Genomic DNA, 21683 nt, shown 5'->3' with positions numbered 1-21683 from the left:
TGGGGGTGGATCAGTGATGGTTTGGGGTGCCATATCATGGCATTCCCTTGGCCCAATACTTGTGCTAGATGGGCGCGTCACTGCCAAGGACTACCGAACCATTCTTGAGGACCATGTGCATCCAATGGTTCAAACATTGTATCCTGAAGGCGGTGCCGTGTATCAGGATGACAATGCACCAATACACACAGCAAGACTGGTGAAAGATTGGTTTGATGAACATGAAAGTGAAGTTGAACATCTCCCATGGCCTGCACAGTCACCAGATCTAAATATTATTGAGCCACTTTGGGGTGTTTTGGAGGAGCGAGTCAGGAAACGTTTTCCTCCACCAGAATCACGTAGTGACCTGGCCACTATCCTGCAAGAAGAATGGCTTAAAATCCCTCTGACCACTGTGCAGGACTTGTATATGTCATTCCCAAGACGAATTGATGCTGTATTGGCCGCAAAAGGAGGCCCTACACCATACTAATAAATTATTGTGGTCTAAAACCAGGTGTTTCAGTTTCATTGTCCAACCTCTGTATATTTCTTAATATTTGACTTTTCCCCATTGAATAAATGTAATCAAATTAAAACTTGGATTTCTCTTAACATTTTAGGCAACATTTTAGGAAAAACCAAACATGAGTAATATCACAGCACTCCTCGTTTCTAATTATTTAAAAAACTTCACGCCTTAGAACAGTTTTTCATCTCACCGTGGAACTTGTATGTTGTGCCTATGATTCCCACTATATCCATTTGCATCTGAACGTCCTTGGGGTCTTTCTTTCGCACCCGCCGGCGCACCCTGAGAAGGAGGTTGCTTGACGGTAACCGGTTTCCACACACAGAATGACAGAAGGGGTCCTGGGGTCGGAAGCGCAGCTCCAGACGCTTGGTGGGGTCGCTGAAAGACTGTGGGTCAAACACCGACAGCCAGTTAGAAAACGAGACAGTAACAATGATATCTGAATTAATCTGCTTGGAATCTCACAATACCAAAATACTTGTGCATTTAAACACGTAAACAGATCATTTTAGTACCTAATGATTTTATGACAATGAAAAAAGTTAAATAAAAGACACAAAATAAAAAGCAGACATAGCTTTTATTGTGTTTTTTCCCTCACAAACCAAATATAAATAAATAAAAACACAGAAAGTAAAATACATGTCTGAAATTCGGAGGATTTGGACTCAGATACGCATTTCAAAACATTTCTCCATGTTTTTTCCTAGGGGTGCACTGATGGAAGTTTTCTGGCCAATCAACGATCTTTAAAAAGTGACCTCCCGATTCCGATTCTGGCCGATGCCAATTTTCTTCATAACTGATATTGTCAGGTGGTCATAAGGTCACAACACACCTTCAATGTTCCAATCTTATGTTGTCAACAGTTGTGACCAAAGTAAGTGCAGATGTGACCTGGTGGGCGGGTCTGTCAGTCAGCCCACTGTCACGACAGAGCAAAAGGGGACAATGGGTGATTTTCAGACCTTTGAGGTAGATAAGATCGGTTTCACATGTGAGTATCGTCCGATCATTTCAAATTACGGAAATCGGGGCCAGCCGATCAATCGGTCCACCTCTAGTATTTTCTACTGCAATGTGAGCCTGATGTCGAAACCATTCACCCCCTACCAAGTATGAGGAGTAACATCATGGGGTGAAGCACCTTGCAAGGGTGAGGTGAGATCTGGAGGGTTTCTAAATATTTTTAAGGGCATATGCTAAAACAATGTTTTTTGTGAATTGTGTTATTTAGGAATATGCAATACCATGATCCAATTTAAAACCAAAGAAAGTTGCGGGGCACTGGGTGGCAGAGGCTATAGTCCTCAACGCGGTTGTCCAGGGTTCCATTCCTCATTTGGGGCCATCTGCTGCATGTCTTCCCCTCCTCTCTTAACACTCTTTCCTGTTAAATTACTGTTCAAGACCACTAGTGTCAAATAAATCTTTAAAAAAACTAAAACAGCTTTTTTGATTTGTCCTACGTTTCCATTCATCTTTGGGTTCTCTCAGTAACTCAAACATTCATGCTGCTACGAGACAAATCAAGACAAGATTAAAGCTGTCATGTGAAAACAAAATATGAAAACTCATTTCTGTTTTACTTTTAATTGAATTAGGAATAAAGTTGCCGACTCTTTTAAACTGCCCGGACTAAAATTCAGCTAAAATTTGTCACAGAACCTGAAAAGGTCCGTGAACATTTTCATTTTCAAGTCTTGCCAAAAATCCTCAGTTAAATTCAGGTCCAGGTCATTCTCCCATGAATACACTTTGATCTAAACCAGTGGTGTCCAAAGTCAGCCCTCGAGGGTTTGGCATCCTGCATGTTTTGGTTCTTTCCCTGGTTCAATAGCAGGCCTCCACAGAACTTTATGACATGATGAGGAGGTAGATGGACCATTTGAATCAGCTGTGCTGGAACAGAGACACATTTAAAACCGACAGGACTCCAGCCCAGAAGGACTGGAGCTGGACACCCATGATCTAAACCATTCCCCTATCGCTCCGTCTCACGTCTTTCGAGACCCTGCCCAGCTTTCCTGCCACGGCTGAAGGAAAGCATCCCCACAGCATGATGCTGCCACTACCATGTTCCTAGGGTGAAAATGTTGTGTCCAAAAAGTTACGATTTTAGTATCATCAGACCAGAGCACCTTCTCCCACATGTTTGCTGTATTCCCTATACTGCAATCCTCGGAGGCCTTCTTCTTCTTGATTTGTAATAGCAGCTGTGAAACAACAATTACTACCTCCAGCTGGTAAGGAGTGTAAATCAGGACATGCATGCTCAAAAAATGCATGCTTCGGTTATACATGACATGTTACACGTTTCACTTTCCCCTGTCCTCCGAGGCCTTCACAGAACAGCTGGAATTATACTGAGATTAAATTACACTCAGGTGGACTCTGCTTGCTAATTAGGTGACTTCTAAAGGCAGTTAGTTGCACTTGGTTGATCTAATTAAGAGGTTAAAAAGTACAACGTGCCGATTACAAATACACACTACAATGTTCAGCATTCATTTCTATGTTGGGTTGGTCTATCACCGGGGGCCCAACTCCAGACCTTCAGACCTACTATCCTGCATCCCTTCTCCAGCACACCTAAATCAAATGAAGAAATGAATGACTGAATGCTGATCAGGGAATTCAACCATTTAGTTCCTGTGTTTTGGAGAAAGGATGCAGACTTTGGCACCACTGGTCCATCACATAACCTCTCAATACTGACACATTGATTTCTACAGAGACTAGGATTTTATATAGATTCCACTAAATAAAAGGCAAAAACAACTTAAAGATCCCGTTTAAAATCTGTTCCTTGTTAAGAAGTCTGTTCTGAGACCCCAAGACTCATGTTCTCCTCTTGAGTTTAGGGACCTTTTTATGCCTAAATTATCAATGAATTTGAGATAATTATCTAAAAAAAACAAACCAAAAAATGCATCTGTAAAAAGACGAGCTGAATTGAAAATAAATTAAAAAGAAACAAAAACAAACTTTCAGAAATCTCACGGAACACATAAAGAGTTCAAACATATGAACATTTTCTATGTTTAACTTTGAAAATCCCAGCCGTTGGTTCTGCTTACTTTGGCTACTGCCTGTTCTCCTCCCAGAGTCTCCAGCATCCTCTCCACGCTGGTCACCACCGCAGGATATTCCACGCACACCAGCTTGTTGTTCCGCAGCTCCACGGCGGACGAGTCGCCCGGTACGGCCTCTCCGGTCCGGCCGGACAGACTCAGTTCTTTCAGAGTAAAATTTAACTTCACCTCCCCGGGATCCGCAGCACCCACCTCCGCCATTACGACCGTTGAAGTCGAGCCGGAGCTAGCAGTTGATGTTTAAGGTAGCCGGAAGCATACAGACGTCGGACGCGTACGGTGAAGGCGTAAAATAAGCTCGGGCGTAAATATGACTGCACTAAAACAGGTTCCGCGTCCAATTCTTCAGCCAAAATCCATGATTCAGCAACAAACAGGAAAATAAAATCAGATAGATTATTGTTTAATTTTGTTTGGCACACTGCGCCCCTAATTTTGTATTGGTTTATTTTACCAAGAGAGTTAATGTGCCATATTTTGTATTTTCCACATATTGTATTTTCCTTTGCATATTTATATTTTCCTGTCATTTTACTCAAAAGGTTCAATCTCATGTTCCTTACTTTTACAAGCCTGTAAATCAATTATTTGATTTAATAAGCATTTATTATCCATAAATTTAAACTGTTGTGGCTATCTTTAAGCTAACTTTTATTTATATCACATTACTTTATTATTTCAACAACTGTTCAAATTATTTAAACTGACAGATATTTTTTCATTTAATTCTCACACAACATGGATTAAACATTTAAAAGAAAACAAACTAACAAAAAAATGGTACATACTGTTAATTAATTCATATTTGTCACCCAGAATTATCTTATGTTTGTTTCGATTTGTATGGCTTTTATTTTGAAGTAATGCACTGAAGCTTTTTTAGGGTAAAGAGGTCAGTGGTTTTGTCCAAATCCATGTGAAATTTGGCACCATTTGAAATGATAGAACTGAAATTTTAAATCGGGGGATAATTGTTATTCAAAAAAGTTAAAGTACTGTTAAATTGTACTTTTAGAAATATTTAATACCAATTGTCTTAAAAAATTTTTTTTTTGCTTTATTTCTTGCAATATTTTGGATATCTATATTTTAATTGAAGAAACAGCTATATTATTGTTTGTACAAATGTTTTTTGGTTTTTTTAGGTTTTAAAGGAAACTAGAACTAAGATTTAAATTATTTTATGCTATGCTGAGTAAATAATTTGATATATAAGTTAATATTGTTTGTTGATAATAGTGTTCCACTATTTTACCTTTATCAAAATATTCAGACTGTTATTAGAAAACAATAAATAAACCAACATTATTATTGTTGCCTGGTTGCCCGTAACACAAATGACAAATAAACAACTTAATATTTCTTTAATAAAAAAATTTTAAATACTAAAACATTATGTAAACCTTTCATAGATTAATTAAGTTAGGTTTTTAAATGACATTAAATACATTTTGTTTATTTTTAATGAAATACATTTTTGCATTTTCTGTAAAATGACCTAACAGCAGACTCTGTAGATGGAGCTCGTCTACTTTAACACAATTACAGGTCCTTCTCAAAAAATTAGCATATTGTGATAAAGTTCATTATTTTCCATAATGTCATGATGAAAATTTAACATTCATATATTTTAGATTCATTGCACACTAACTGAAATATTTCAGGTCTTTTATTGTCTTAATACGGATGATTTTGGCATACAGCTCATGAAAACCCAAAATTCCTATCTCACAAAATTAGCATATCATTAAAAGGGTCTCTAAACGAGCTATGAACCTAATCATCTGAATCAACGAGTTAACTCTAAACACCTGCAAAAGATTCCTGAGGCCTTTAAAACTCCCAGCCTGGTTCATCACTCAAAACCCCAATCATGGGTAAGACTGCCGACCTGACTGCTGTCCAGAAGGCCACTATTGACACCTTCAAGCAAGAGGGTAAGACACAGAAAGAAAAGGATTCCCGACCAAGTATTGAGTGCATAACTGTACATGATTATTTGAAGGTTGACGTTTTTTGTATTAAAAACACTTTTCTTTTATTGGTCGGATGAAATATGCTAATTTTGTGAGATAGGAATTTTGGGTTTTCATGAGCTGTATGCCAAAATCATCCATATTAAGACAATAAAAGACCTGAAATATGTCAGTTAGTGTGCAATGAATCTAAAATATACGAATGTTAAATTTTCATCATTACATTATGCAAAATAAGGAACTTTATCACAATATGCTAATATTTTGAGAAGGACTTGTATTTATTTCTTCTTCTACAGTTCTTTTCTAAGAAGGCTTTGTTTTCATCCTTTCGCAGCTGATTTTGTTATTAGTGCCTCTGCTTTCCTTTAGATCTTTCCAAGTTTAGGGTTTTCCTGCTTTTTCACTCGTTTAAAGGTCAGTTCTTGAACCTGAAGACACAAATGTGAAAGTAACATTTGTGTCGTGTTCACCTCAACAATTCAAATATTTCTTATATAAATACTGCTCTTTAATTAAATATAGAAAAAAGTAGATGCTTTATTGAGTCGTCTTGTTTTCTCTTTAAAATCTTTTACTATAAAAGTATTTCTGATAATTATGTTGTTGCTTTGCAGTTTGTGGCCACATGATGGCAGTATACTCACACAACACAACATCTTGAACAACATCAGTGGGTTTTTTCTGTTTTGTCTTTACCAACCTATTTTAGAATACTTTATGCAAATATTATGGGTTTGTAACTTGGGATTTCAGTTGCTCGTAAAACAGGTAATCTGAGAAATCCTGTGTTTTAAAAAGGTTTCTAAGTAAATAAGATTTTTCCACTGTCCCACCCTGGAACTGTCAACAGATTATCATCCCATCAGGAATGAAAGAAGACGCTAAGACTGCCTGTGTGTTTACGGAGTTATTTAAGATGCTGTTGGATAACTATCTGCCACCTTATTTAGTTTAGTTCAAGTTTGTCTTCTTTTACAGTCATCATACACTTACACATTATTTTCCTTGACTTGCATAAAATATGTCACTTAACTTTTGTAAGTGAAATAAATTTAAACACTGATTTGATGTATTTGTAGTAATTAGAAAATGAGATCAGAGGTTATTGTGTTGAATGTTTCAAGCATTATGTTCCACTGTGTCACTTAAACAAGAACACTTGACCTTCTACAATTACCCTCTATTCATTTTTGGCTTTATGTATGAGTAAATAAAATGCTATTTAAATCTAACTGTCATTAAGAAAGGAAAATAAAGCCAAAGTGGGGGAAAAAAAAACTCTGTTTGGAAAGACTAAGTTCATCAGTGCTGCTTCAATTGGATTTAAGAGGTAAATATAGCAGTCAGGTGCTGGTATTAAATAGACTTGAGAAGCCAACATTGGTCTGACCACCACTATAAAAGCAGGAGATTCGGTAGTTTGTTAGTGTAGAGCGTACATGTGTGTTAACACAATGTCAAGCTGGAAAGACATCAGCAGTGACCTTAGAAAAGCAGTTGTTGCTGTCCATTAGTTTGGGAAGAGTTATAAGCCAATTTCCAAACAATTTAAAGCTTGTAATTCTTCAGGGAGAAATGTTATTTTTAGGTGCGAAACATTTAAGGCAGCTGCCAAACTTCCAAGGAGCGGACATCCCATCAAATTCAGTTCAAGGACAGAGTGTCAAAATGGAAAAGTCAAGAGACTCTACAGGTCACTTAGCATGTTAACTGTTAAGGTTCATGACAGGACGATTAGAACAACACTGATTGGCTTGTTTTAATGGGTTGAATGAAGCTTGCCTTTTCATAGAAGCCACACAACATGTCTGTGGTTAATTTGTCAGCTAAACAAGGTTGCATATGTTTTTTTTCCTGGCTGTACTCCCCACATTAGCAGCATTTAAAACCTCCAGTAGCAGCTCCTTGTTGTGGTCAGGTGAGGCTGCAGGGAGGGGAGGGGTTGAGTGTTTCTGGTATTGCAGCTCTGCTGCTAAATGAAGGCAAACATTCTTGCAAGTGTGGATTGGTCAGTTTTTATTCATTTTGATGCAAATGAGTATCTTTGAATAATTAATTTTTCTTGGATCAATCATATCGATTATTTTGAAAACCCTAATCAAGGTGTTACATTGGCTTAGCCAAAGTCCAGACTATGGCCTGAAGGAAATGTTGTGTTGGGACCTTAAAAACCTATCTGCTAACCTCAGCTAACTAAAACAACATTATAAAAAGAAGAGTGGACCAATAGTCCTGCATAAGGATGTGACAGCGAGCAATGAAGACATAGAGAACATCACTGCTGAGTTATTGCTGTTGAAGGTGATCCTATAATCATGGAGTGTACTTCTTCATTTTGGAAAGTGTGTTTTATTTTACCAGGAATGTATTTGATTCATTTTTCTATCAGTTCATCCAAATAAAAAGTAAAGACATTTATTTGTGATTCTGCACATGCACTAAAAAGACAGTTCTACTCATGTTCCTCAGCAAAGTGGTTGAAAATTGTGATTTACATAGACCACTAAATGTAAATATAAAATAAAAACTCAATTCTTCTCAGGAAAGGATTGACAGGAGACCCAACAGGTTGTCACTGACAATCTGTTGTGGGCTGTGATGAAGATTTTGTTGATCTTTTGCACCTTCTCCCTGTGTCTCGGTCAGCCGTCGTTCATCAGACGTCCCTGCAGCTCTTGTTACTATCTCAGCCGAGGGCCTGTCCACTCCTCCCTGTCTGGCTGCTGCTGCTGCTGCAGCCGTTACAGTGTGGAGAGGCCATGATAAGGTTATCAGACAGCCTCCACCAGCCGGCTCGCTATGGAAAAGTCTGCTGCCCGAAGATTTCAACCTTCTCCTTTCACTCATTTGGACTTCTACTTGTCATGTTCCACCCTTTTTCTCAGCTGCTGGCTGTTTATCAGTTGATGAGGAAATCTGCTTTTGGATGCATGACTCGTAGTTTCAGTAATAACTTTGCAATCCTCTCGTTTCTGTAGGCAAACGGAGAGATTATCATCTCTGATCTGTGAGCCTGCAGTTTACTGGTGCTAAACCCCTGGCTTTGATGTGTGGCAAAATCATCTAATGACCTAAGGATCTTAAAAAAAATAATTTACTTTTGCTACAGTTGACAATCAGAGGTGAACTCATCTTGGCCACTAGATTTATCTCCAGGGTTTATTTAAATCTGCTTCACAAGAGTGAATGAAGAAATATTTCGTAGACCAGGAGAGCTGGATTTGAGGCAGCTGCTATTCCTGCAGTGCTCTGAGTGAAATCGTTTGCTGTATTTGTACTGATTTGGTCAACATGTAGCATGCATTATGCAAAGCAGCACACAATATGCAAAATATTCAGGCACCTGGAAAACACCCCACATGATGGCATCTTAGTGAATTACCAAGTCTTCCGTATGAATCATAACAGTGTAGCTCTACTAGATGCAAAGCAATGGAGGGGCCAACACAACCACAAAACTGCATTCCCATACAAATGGAGAATAAAAGTGAAGAAGTGTAATAAAGAACTGGTTCATCTGGTTTCTTCAGGTAAATACATATCAGCCACATCATCCTGAAAAAAAGATTAGCACAGAGCATCATTTTACAAACGCAAGCTTCGATGTCTTTTGTTGCGATTTAATGTGACAAACCATGACAATGTCAGGCAAGTTTATTTGTATAGCACATTTCTGTCATCGTTTTTTAAGAAATATTTTGTTTGCTAGAGAAACAGGAACTTGCCGCTGTATTGAGAAGGGATCAATGGTAAGTGACAGGTAATATTTTGGGTTTGTTGATCTTGATATATTTTTGCTCACAGAGGGTGATGAGGAGATCCGCCAGGGGGGAGGAGAAGTGAGATGATGGAAAACTCCAGGAGCATGTCGGGAAAGTGAAAGGTCCAGGTAATTCTGTTTTACTTGCACTTGAGGTGGAGGTGGCACCAGGTGGATGATCTTGGAGGGGAGCACGGTGGAGGGTGAGCCAGGTTTGTTCACAGGAAGCCTGAGGAGACTTGAAACCCGAATGCAGCCAACTGAGAAGATAGTCCGTGAAGTTCTCTTGCAGAGAGAGAGTCTGGATCTTCTGCAAACGCAGACTGGATAAGAAGCTCGGAACTGGAGGTAACCTGGGAAGGAGGACACGAGAAGGTAAGAACTCAAAAAATAATCACAAGGAAACTTGTCTTGGCCAGCTAGAGTTACCACTGCAGGTTAACACTCAGGCGCCGGAGTGTTGGCGATGTTGGGTACTTAAGCTCCTCTCCTGATGAGGCTGATGGAGAACACCTGTGGACTCAGCTCCTACCGTGCGTCTGTTGCCATCTAGAGGTTGAATGGTGTTAGTAGCAGGTAAAACAGGTGAACTCCCAGAGCTCTGACAGTACTTTCCCCTCAACGGCTGCCGCCTGGCGGCCCAGAAGAAGTGGAAGGAAGCGAGGAGAGGTAGTCAGAGAAGAGAGACGGGTCGCAGATAAAAGACCGGGGCACCCAGGTGCGGTCCTCAGGACCATAACCTTCCCAGTCGACGAGATACTGCCAACCACAATCCCGCCGACGGGAATCCACAATCCGTTGGACCGCATAGACTGGATGCCCCAATCCTTCCCGGGTGGGTGGAGACTCGAAGGAAGCTTCAGGCGGACAGCTGAAGGACTAATAACTGCCTCAATCTCATACGGGCCAATGAACCTGGGGGTGAGTTTCTTGGACATTGATTTTAGAGGGATGTCGCGTGACGAGAGCCAAACCTTCTGATCAGGCTGGTACTGGGGAACTGGAACCCTTTTCCTGTCTGCATACCTTTTGTTCTGCTCAGCGGTGCGTTGAAGGGCTTGTGCAGTGGCTGTCCAGATGTTATGCATCTACGGATGTGATTACGTACAGAAGTGACTGAGAGCTCTTTATCATCAGTGGAAAACAATGGTGGTTGATAGCCCAGAGAAGCTTCGAAAGGGGAGAAACCTGTGGCAGCAGGAGTGTGAGAATTATGAACGTACTCAACTCATGGCAGGAATTGGCTCCAATCTGTGGGGCTGGTTGATGTTACACAACGGAGGATGGATTCCTGCTCTTGATTCATCCTCTTTGTTTGACCATTAGACTGAGGGTGGTATCCGGAGGTCAGAGATACTTTAGCTCCCAATGCTAAGCAGAATCGTTTCCAAACCTTAGCTGTGAACTGAGGTCCGCGGTCGGAGAGGATGTCCATAGGTATACCATGGAGTCTGAAAACATGCTTTACCAGAAGTTGTGCTGTCTGAAGGGCAGAGGGTAGTTTTCTGAGGGAAATGAGATGACAGGTCTTAGAAAAACAGTCAATAATAGTGAGTATGGTGGTCATACCTCTTGAAGTGGGAAGTCCGGTGTCGATGTCGAGGGCTATATGTGACCCGGGGCACTTAGGAACAAAAAGGGGTTGCAATAGTCCTGCGGGTGGTTGGTTAGAGGACTTATTTCTAGCACAAATAGTACAAGCTTGTACATACAAGCTTGTACATACTCTTTGACATCCCCCTCATCTCCAAAACCTTCTGGAGATGAGGGGGATGGTTCGACTAGAGCCAGGATGGGCCGAGAACTTGGATGAATGGAACCAGTGGATCAGGCGGGACCGGACAGTTGATGAGACGTAAGCCCGATTTGGGGGTCCAGTTCCAGGATCTGGTTCATTTCTGAGGGCCTGGGATACCAAATTCTGCACATCCCACGTGAGGGCTCCAACAACACAACTTTGCAGTAGGATGGGTGCAGGCTCCGTGTCAGAGTCGTCTGGGGAGAACTGTCGAGAGAGGGCGTCAGGCTTGATATTCTTGGAACCAGGTCTGTATGAGATCGAGAGATTAAAACGTGAAAAGAAAAGGGACCTTCGAGGTTTAATGCGTTTGGCTGCTTGTAGGTGGGCTAGGTTTTTATGATCTGTCCATACCACAAGTGGGTGTTCAGTGCCCTCCAGCCAATGACACCACTCCTCCACCACTCCGTTTTATTGCCAGGAGTTCTCGGTCTCCCACATCATAATTTCTCTCGGCTGGACTGAATCTGTGGGAGAAAAAGGCACAATCAGAGTCAGAAACTTGGGATAGCACAGCCCCTGCTCCAATTTTAGATGCATCAACCTCTAGTGTGAATTGTTTTGATGGGTTTGGATAAATGAGGATGGGGGCTTGAGAGAAACTGTCCTTGAGCTTATGAAAAGCAGCATCTGCCTGTGGAGTCTACTCAAAAGGTTGTTTTGTGGAAGTCAGAGAGGTTAATGGGGCTGCAGTTTGACTGTAGTTTCTGATGAATCTTCTATAAAAATTGGCAAAGCCCAAAAACTGTTGAAGCTGTTTACGTGAGTCAGGAGTGGGCCATTTGAGTACAGCCTTAATCTTTCTGGATATGAACGAACCTGCCCACCCTCTACAATGAATCCGAGGAAGGTCTTGTGAAACTCACACGTTTCAGCTTTTACATATAGACGGTTCTCTAGGAGGCGTTGAAGGACCAAGCGGACGTGTTGTTGATGCTCTGAGAGGTTTCTTGAGTAAATGAGGATGTCATCTAAATACGTAAAAACGAAACGATCGATGAAGTCCCTCAGGACATCATTCACTGAAATACAGCCGGGGCGTTACAGAGGCCGAAAGGCATAATCAGATACTCAAAATGTCCTAAAGGGGTCTTAAAAGCTGTTTTCCATTCGTCCCCCTGGCGGATTCAGACGAGATGGTAAGCATTACGGAGGTCGAGTTTGGAAAATATGGTAGCATCTTGTACAGGTTTGAATGCGGAAGAGATGAGTGGAAGAGGATATTTGTTCTTGATTGTGATAAGATTTAGTCCCCTGTAGTCAATGCATGGACGAAGGGATCCATCTTTTTTCCCCACAAAGAAAAACCCCGCCCCTAGTGGAGACGATGAGGGACAAATGATGCCTGCAGCTAGGGACTCAGTGATATATTTTTCGAGGGTCTGTTGTTCAGGGCTTGAGACTTTATAGAGTCTACTGGAGGGCAGAGGTGCCCCAGAGAGAAGGTCAGTGGCGCAGTCATATGGCCTGTAAAGGGGTAAGGACAGAGCCTTAGTCTTACTGAAGACCTGTTTTAGAGCAATGTACTCCTCGGGAACTAAGGTTAAATCAGGTTCCAGGATCAGGTTCTGGTTGTTTGGGTAGAACGCCTGAATGTAAACAGGATGAGAGGCAGTTAGTGGACCAGGAACTAATTTGACAGTTTGACCAGTTAAGGAGTGGATTGTGCTTCTGTAGCCAGTGAAACACTAGGGGGTTCTGAGATACAGAAAACACGAAGAAGGATATCAGTTCACGATGATTGCCAGAGATTATTACTTCTAAAGGCTTCGTCTTGTGTGTGATGTGTTGAAGGTTCTCACCATTAATGGCAGAAACCAGTTGAGGGATAGGAAGGAGTTACCACTGCAGGTTAACACTCAGGCACCAGAGTGTTGGCAATGCTAGGTACTTAAGCTCCTCTCCTGATGAGGCTGATGGAGAACACCTGTGGACTCCTACCGTGCGTCTTTTGCCATCTAAAGGTTGGATGAGGTTAGTAGCAGGTAAAACAGGTGAACAGAAAGAAACTCCCAGAACTCCGACAATTTCAGCAGCAAGACAATTTAACGTACTGCATACTTGAGATAGTTTTCGAAATGGTTTGCAAATAACAAGCTGAAAAGTGTGATTCACATCTGTATTCAACCTCTTTCTCTTTGATATGTCTTAATAAAATCCAGTGCAGTACAAAGTGCTGTGCAAATACATCTTAAATAGAAAAAGATACACCACTGGGAAAAAGTATGTTTCTCCTTTACAGATGAAGATTAGGTGATTAGGTTTCACTAGCCACACCCAGACCGGATTACTGCCAGACCAGTATAAAGAGGGAATCAAACAGAACCTGTCTGAAAACATGAAGCAGGCTCAAAATTCTTTAGAAGCAACACATCATGCCCCAATCTAAAGACATTCAACAACAGATAAGGAAAAAGTCCATAGACATATGGGTTACAAAACCATTTCTAAGGCTTCGGGACTCCAGGAAACCACAGTGATAGCCATTATTTACAAGTAGAAAACATAGAACAGTGGGGACCTTCCCAGCAGCTGCCAACCTACCAGAATTACTCCGGAAGTGCATTAATGACTCATCAGTCATTTGCCTCATTTAAGGTTAGTGTTCATTGTTTGTTAATAACAAGAAGAGACTGGAGAAACATTGGGTCAATGAAAGAGCTCCAAGACTGAAGCACTGCTGAACAAAATACTTCATAAAAGCCCATCTCATATTAGCCAGAAAACATCTGAACGATCCCCAAGACTTTTAGGAAAATAGTATTTGCACTGTCTAGACAAAATTATAACAATTTGGAAGGTTAGCATCCTGCTAAAATAAAACTAATAGCATTTCAGAAAACAGTGAAACATGGTGGCAGTAGTTCAATTCAATTTTCAATTCAGTTTTATTTATATTGCACCAATTCACAACACATGTTGTCTCAAGGCACTTCACAACAGTCAGGTATAATCCTAACCGTGCAGTCGGAGTTAGCTTTTTATTCAAATTGGATAAAAAGTTTTTCTGTCTAAGGAAACCCAGCAGATTGCATCCACTCAGTGACTTGCAGCATTCACTCCTCCCGGATGAGCATGTAGAGACAGTGGACAGTCACTGGTGTTGACTTTGCAGCAATCCCTCATACTGAGCATGCATGTAGCGACAGTGGAGAGGAAAAACTCCCTTTTAACAGGAAGAAACCTCTAGCAGAACCAGGCTCAGTGTGAGCGGCCATCTGCCACGACCGACTAGGGGTTTGAGAGAACAGAGCAGAGACACAAAGAGAACAAAGAAGCACTGATCCAGGAGTCCTTTCTATGGGAAGGAAAAGTAAATGTTGATGGATGTAGCTCCTTTAGTCGTTTCATCTAGAAAGAAAGAACAGATAAACTCTGAGCCAGTTTTCAAGGTTAGAGTCTGAAAGAGAGCACATAGAGTTTGTTACAGTTAAGCTCAGTCAATCGCCATGTCTAGGAGAGAGAAAGGGTTAAACACTAAAAGACAGGGCCATGTGGATCATCGGTAGAGGGTGAGCATTAAGTTGTTGCCAGCAGAAGCTCGGACGATGCCCCTCTCCAGAAAGGTGTCACAGGTAGACACAGAGCCAGGCCAGGTGTAGCTTCTAGGAAGAGAAAAGAGAGAACAAGGTTAAAAGCTGAAATAACAGCAAATAATGCAAAATTGGAGAGTAGTGTGAGAATGTAGCGAAGAGGGTGAAAGTGGTCATTATGTCCTCCAGCAGCCTAAGCCTGTAGCAGCATAACTACACAGATAGTTTCAGTTCAGATTATTTAGTTAAACGGCGCTTATTTACAACAATGTCGTCTCAAGGAACCCCACAAAGGGTCCCACTGATGGTCATTGTTATATAGTATGATGGTCTGGGGCTGCTTTGCTGCTTCATGTTCAGAACTACCTGCTTTATTTGATAGAACCATGAATTCGGCAAGTCTGCCTCTAAATGGATAAAGAAATGAATAAATATAATATGTGACTTTTTTTGGATTCAACTAGTCAAAATCTGGACTTATACCTGGTTGAATTGTAGTAGGATGAACTTTAACAGGCCTCCAGTGTTGCTGAATTGAAAGAATTCTGCAAAGAAGAGTGGGCCAAGATTACTGCATAGTGATTTAAAAGACTTACTGTCAGTTATCACAAACTCTTGATGGCAGTTGTTGCCACCCAGAAAGGCACAGTTGTCACGCTGGGAGGCGATTACTTTTTCAGATATGGCTGGGTTGGTTTAGATAGCTCTTCACCCTTAATAACAGATTTTGTCTTTTGAAAACTGCTTTTTGTATTTACTCATGTTATCTTTATCTGATTATAATTAGTTTGTTGATCTGAAACATTTAAGTGTGTAAAAAAATAAATCTGTGTGGAGTCAAATACTTTTTTACCTCACTTACATTATAGCTTTACCTTTATCTTTCAAAGACTGGGAGAATGACCTGAAGAAATGGCCTCTAATTGCAAATTCTGTTACCACAGATAGAGATGGAGGCTAAAAATAAATAATTCTGTTAAGCTCTCGATAGTTAAAAGTAGCTAGTGGTGGTCCTCCAACTGAAACATTGTATTGCGTTTTGTTGGTCTCGGAAATCAGAACTCTGATCCGGGAATCGTAAACCAACATAATCCATTTGGATTTGATCATTTATACTCCCTACAGGCTACACTACAAATAAAAACCAAAAAACAATGGATTTCTCGGCATCATGAACATTGAAGCACTGCACAGCAACACTTTCACATGCAGGAGTTATAAAGTAATATTTTTGTGACTGATTTTATGAGATGCTAACTGACAGAAATGTAAATAAATGTTTTACTACTGTTGGTTTCACAGTTGTTACATGTATGGCAGCCATATTGGATTTTGAAGTCAGGGTTGGTTAGAAAACTCGAAGTTTCCAAGTTTGTATACCTACCTTGAAGGCGTTCTTGGTTTTTCTGACTTGGAACTCAGAAATTTTGGCTTCCAAGAACACAGAAAACATCATTAATGGTTGAGGTTTACAGCATCAGGCTGGCCTACTTAAACAACGCAACCTAAAAAAAAAAGTTTATGTTGCCTTTATGACATGGTCTTATGTGGAGAAAAAAGAGAAAAGGATGCACATATTCTGCTGTTGTTGATATTAACTTGATGCATAGATAGGACCATATTTTGCTAGAAAACAAGATGGAAGACGGATTTCTGTTATACATGCATTTGCCTCAATTTATTGAAAAAAAGCAATCAAAACTTAACAAACCATAATTAATTTGAGTTGTATTTGTTTTTTAATTTATGCTACAATACCTAAATATATACCTCTCAAAAACTGATGCTAATTTTTAAAGAAAACCCATCACTAACAGATGATGATTGATAGTTTTAGTTTTTGTTGTCTTTTTTTCAGTCCAACTCAGGCGTGGACATTAGTTTGCGTCACTCAGGCGTCACCACTGCACTTATCTGTAGCAAGGCAGAACCACAACACTGTGTTTGTGGCAATCAAACTGTATCACACCCCCGTACTGTGTGACAGCAGCAGCACTGATCATTCTGCATCTTCCTGTGATCAGTCATGCAAAGGAAATCTGCAGACAGTTACTTTTTCTGTTTAGGAGTGATGGATTGCAGGCATATCATTTGAGACTTTTTGCATTTTGTTGTTTATCTAGAGCTATCTCTCATTTTATTTTTACAATTTTAATTATCTGTGCTATTAACATCAGATAATTTCGTGTTTTTTTTCTATAATTTAAATTTTTATACTTAAAAATTTGCTTCTGTTGTGGTTTAGGGGTTGAATATTATTCTTAGTGGCTGGACGCTTGCGCAGTTGGTAGCACTGTTGCTGTGCAGCAAGAAGGTCCTGGTTCCAAATCTTGGCCTGGGTCTTTCTGCATGGAGTTTGTATGTTCTCCCTGTACATGCACAGTTTCTCTCCTAGTACTCCGGCTTTCTCCCACTGTCCAAAAACAGGACTGTTTCTCCTGTGTGTCTCCGTGTTGCCCTGTGATGGACTGGCAACCTGTCCAGTGTCTCCCCTGCCTCTCTCCACATGACCACCAGGACCCTGTGACCCTAAATGGAAAAGTGTGTATAGGCAATGGACTGATGGAGATTATTCTTGGGAATTACTGGGCTTTTCCCCTCTAATTACAGTTCATGGATTTAAATTTCAGAAAGTCTTCTGTTTTTGCTGAAAGTCACATTAAAAGATGTATATCAATAAATTATGGAATATAAATATCAGAATATTATTGAAAAGTTTGTTTTAGTAATTCAATTCAAAACATGAAACTCATATATTAGATCTATAGCTTGAGTACACATAGTGATATATTTCAAGCATTTGTTTTGTTGATATTGATGAGTATGACTGACAACTAATAAAAATCCAAAATTCAATATAACATGACCTAATAACGAAATAAGACAAGAATATGTCACTGGTCTGAAACATGTGAAAGACTGCTGACTTGACAGCCATCCAGCACACATTCACTGATAACCTCTACAAGCAGAGTAAGCCACGGAAAGTTCTTGCTAAAGAAGCTGGCTTATCAAAGAGTGCTGTATCAGAACCTGGAAAATTAAGTGGAGGGAAAAGGTGTGGCAGGAAAAAAGGGGCACAAGCAACAGTTATAACTGAAGCATTGGGAGGATTTAGAAGCATAGCCTTTTTAAAAGTTGAATGTCAGACACCAGACTCAGCAATGCAGATGAGCTGAAGGCCACTATTACAGTAAATGCCTTTTTATTGGTCTTATGTGAAAGGTTAGGTACACTTTAATACAGAAATGTTGACTCACTCAAAAGTGTCTCCATGTACTCAACACTTGGTCAGGGCTCCTTTTGCATAAATCACCGCATCAGTCCAGTGTGCATGGTCCGGAGGTGATCAGGCAGCAGCACTGATTAGGCGTCAAGGAAACGCAGGTTGCTTTAAGACCATCCTAAAGCTCGTCTGCATTGCTGGCTCAAGTGTCGTCAAAAAAAAATATTAATATTGCTTTTGCTTTAAAGTCTTCTTAAACCTGTAGAATTCCCAGTTGCTTGTGCGTTACTACACTTTTTCCTTCCACTCAGTTTTCCATGTATGCTTAGATACATCACTCTGTGAACAGCCGGGTTTTTTAGCAATGACCTCTGGTGGCCTACCTTAATTGAGGAGGGTGTTAATGACTGTTATGAATGTGTTAATGTCTGCTGTACAACAGTCAGGTCAGCAATCAACCCATGGTACTGTAGGCCATTATATGCCCATAAAAGAACATTTCATTATTACAATCCATTTTTAAAAATTTGTTTAAGACATGACTGTTCATTTTTAAACTGAATTACTGAAACTAATTAGCTTTTCAATGACAATCTGATTTCATGGGATACACCTTTATATTCTGGTTTTGTAGAAAATCAGTCTAAAAATTAGATTATGAGAAAAGTCTGGACGTTTGTACAAAATCTGGAAAAAAACAAACAAATGAAAATCAGCTCAGAAATCATTTTAGAATCTGTAGAAACAGAAGAAAAAAAATCTGAAAACAGGAGAATGTTTTTCATACACAGGATGTATTTTCTAAAAAAGAAAAACAGAGATAATCAGATATAGAAACTTGTGACAGAAAGGTCTGCTTGATGACAGATGCTTTACAACAGTAAACAGTGATTCCCATGGCCTGACTTTGATGTCTTCAGCAGGGAGAACGGCTCCTGTTGGGGATCTCCCATCCTAATCTCCATGAATGCATCATTGATGCCTCAGGCATTTGTTCAGATACCCTTCAAATCCTGCACTGTTTCCAAAGTACTGGCTGGGGCTCATTTGCATGGAGATTTGCAAAACAAATGTCGCCCATCCTGCTCTATCTCTTTACCTGTTTCTGCCAGATAGAAGAACATAAAGTTTGCCTTTAGCAAAACTTGGGTGGTGTTTGTTTTTCTCTGCGCTGAGATGGTTTCGGTCATATTTGTGGTTTGGCTGATCTTAAACGTCCTTTTCTTATGAGAATAATGTAGTTTCTGACATACATTTTCTGAAAAACTGAAAAAACAACAAAGAAGATGTATTTAGACTGAAAACACAAAACTGAGCTTTCACATTTTAAACAGAATCTAAATAATATCACCAATCATTTTACCTAACTAGACGTTTTAAACCTGCTTTATACCTTTTAACCCTGAAGGAACATCTGAGGAGCCCGTTTCCCTCAGTTTTTCCCATTTTTCCCCAGGCAACCTCCAGCAGCAATGCCCCTCCTCTTCCAGGACTTACGTCCTGTTTATATAGTCCCACCCAGGAGGATCCTATGCCTTGTTCTGTTTGTTACCTGTGCACCGTTTTGATTTGATCCGTCTCCTCACACCAGGATTTTGCAGCAGCACATCTAACTGTATTGGAGGATAAAAACCCTGACCCGATGGCCTGTATTTGCCAACACATTTTGCATACAGAGGCCTCGGATTTGTTTGTCAGACAGTAAGCCCTCCTGTCCATTCTCTTCTCTGATTTCTGCAGCAGTAGTTTGCAGTCGTGCAAACACTTTTACACTGCAACCTGGTATCCTTTTATTGTAACTTGCAAAGCTTAACCCTGTAGAAATGTGGCCTGTTACTTTAAACCCATGTTCAGCTATGAAAAGATCAACTGTAACTTAGTATCATTGTAGGATATTCTAAAAACAGTTCAGTTTAGATTTGCTAAATCGACTAGGATTTTCCTCCGCACTGCAAATCAAATACTGTACATTTTAAAAACACAAACAAAAAATCTGTGCAAACTCTGAATATTACATGTTTCTATCTTGTTAGTTTCATTTCTACTATTGACATGCATCCATTCAGAATTTGTAAGCTTGCAAACCCATCATCTGAGAAATGGAAAGCATTTGGCACAGTTGTAAACCCACCAAGACACCTAAACTGACAGGAGAGCATTTATCAGAGAAGCAACCAAAAGGCCCATGGTAACCCTGCCACGAGGAGCTGCAGAAATCCAAAGCTCAGATGGAAAGTCAAAAAAGTTCATGTTGGCAGTTTGGCACAAGAAGTGCAGGGAGGACAACAAACATGTGGAAGAACGGGCTCTGCTCCGATGAAACCAGAACTGAACCTTTTGGCTTGCATGCAAGACATTCTGTGGGGTGAAAAACTAACACTGTAATCACCCTGAACACACCATACCCATGCTGAAACATGGTGGTGGCAGCATCATGTTGTAGGGATGCTACTGATCAGTAGGAACAGGGAAGCTGGTGAAACCTGAAAGTAAACATATTAGAGACTAAAAAAGACATAAGACTACAATAGAATGGTTTGGATAAAAGCATGTTTATGTGTTCGAATGGCCTAGTCAAAGTCTAGACCTGAATCCAGTCAAGAAACTGTGGCAAGCACATTGATGTTCACAAACACTTTCCATCCAATGTGACTAAACTATGAGTTATTTGGCAAAGAGCGGAAACAAATCTCCATCTTTAAATGTTCAAAGCTGATAGAGACATGCCCATTAAGTCTTGCAGCTGTAAATGCACTGAAAAGTCAATACAAATGCACAAAACATTTCTAACAAAATATAAAAAATAATTTTTCATTTTGCTTGCACTTCCTAATGAAATACTTGGAAGTTTGTGGCTGTAATCTGAAAATTTGAATGGTCTTCCACTGTCTTACGCTTCTCCATGATTGGACTACAGAGGTGACAAGGTCAGGATGTTGACCCAGGTATACCATGCCCCAGCTACTCTTCCCATCTCATTGCCAGGGTTCCTAGGACATTCCCTGGCCAAAGGGCACACATAAACCCTCCAGTGTGTTCTCAAGATGTTATAAGCAGCTCTCTGTGACTCCTTAGGTCATATAAAAGACACAGTGACAAGCATTCCCTTCTGACACTCCTACTGAAGCCACATTGTTAAAATGTGAACACTGTTTCTGCCCTTGGTTTCAGAAACATGCTCACCATCATCCTTTTCAGATTTAATAGGCATATGTAATGATCTGATTTGCCTCCAGCCACTTAATGTCCCAACAGGTTTGGTGTTTGAGGAAGGTGGCGTTTTTGACGTTTGTTTGTAGTAAGTAAATCCAACAGCCTGGAAGGGTGGGGTGGCAGTTAACTAAAGTAATGAATCCCTTTTCCCACGCACACACACACACACACACACACACACACACACACACACACACACACACACACACACATTAAGCCCTGGAATCCCAGTAAAACATGTCAACAGGCAAAAGAGCTAGTTCTGCTGGTGCTGATACATTTTCTGAACGGTTTCTCAGCTTTCCTTTCCAGCTGCTTTCTAGTCCACTATCAGGCCCTGAGCGTTGATTTGCATGGCGCTCCAGGTGTGTTATTTGACTGCAGGATCACTCTGGTCACGCAACAGATTTTCACCTGACTTAACAGTTCCGTAGTAATTCCACATCCTGTTTTAGATGGGAACGTGGCACAAAAAACAACAAAACAAGTAGGCCACATGTGGTTATGAAAGCCAGATTACTTTGCTTACTGTATCAAAAAGAAACGAAGATTTTCCAACATG

General features: G+C 40.3%; 1 protein-coding gene across 1 annotated transcript in view; it reads right to left on the bottom strand.

Annotated features, from left to right (window-relative positions):
• The window catches only part of LOC124872502 (bile salt-activated lipase-like), a 29387-nt gene extending 25496 nt beyond the window's left edge, over window positions 1-3891 (bottom strand). Inside the window, exons 1-2 of the mRNA XM_047372593.1 lie at window positions 3598-3891; window positions 705-903 (exon numbers count right to left, since the gene is read on the bottom strand). Of these exons, the coding sequence (XP_047228549.1) occupies window positions 705-903; window positions 3598-3813 (415 nt within the window). The 5' untranslated portion in view covers window positions 3814-3891. The remainder of the gene's footprint in view (window positions 1-704; window positions 904-3597) is intronic.
• Window positions 3892-21683: the final 17792 nt, after the last annotated feature.

Source organism: Girardinichthys multiradiatus, chromosome 8 (assembly GCF_021462225.1).
Source record: "Girardinichthys multiradiatus isolate DD_20200921_A chromosome 8, DD_fGirMul_XY1, whole genome shotgun sequence".
NCBI classification, from domain to species: domain Eukaryota; kingdom Metazoa; phylum Chordata; class Actinopteri; order Cyprinodontiformes; family Goodeidae; genus Girardinichthys; species Girardinichthys multiradiatus.
Note: the sequence above shows the minus strand (reverse complement) of the source record. Positions and strands in the feature narration are given on the sequence as shown.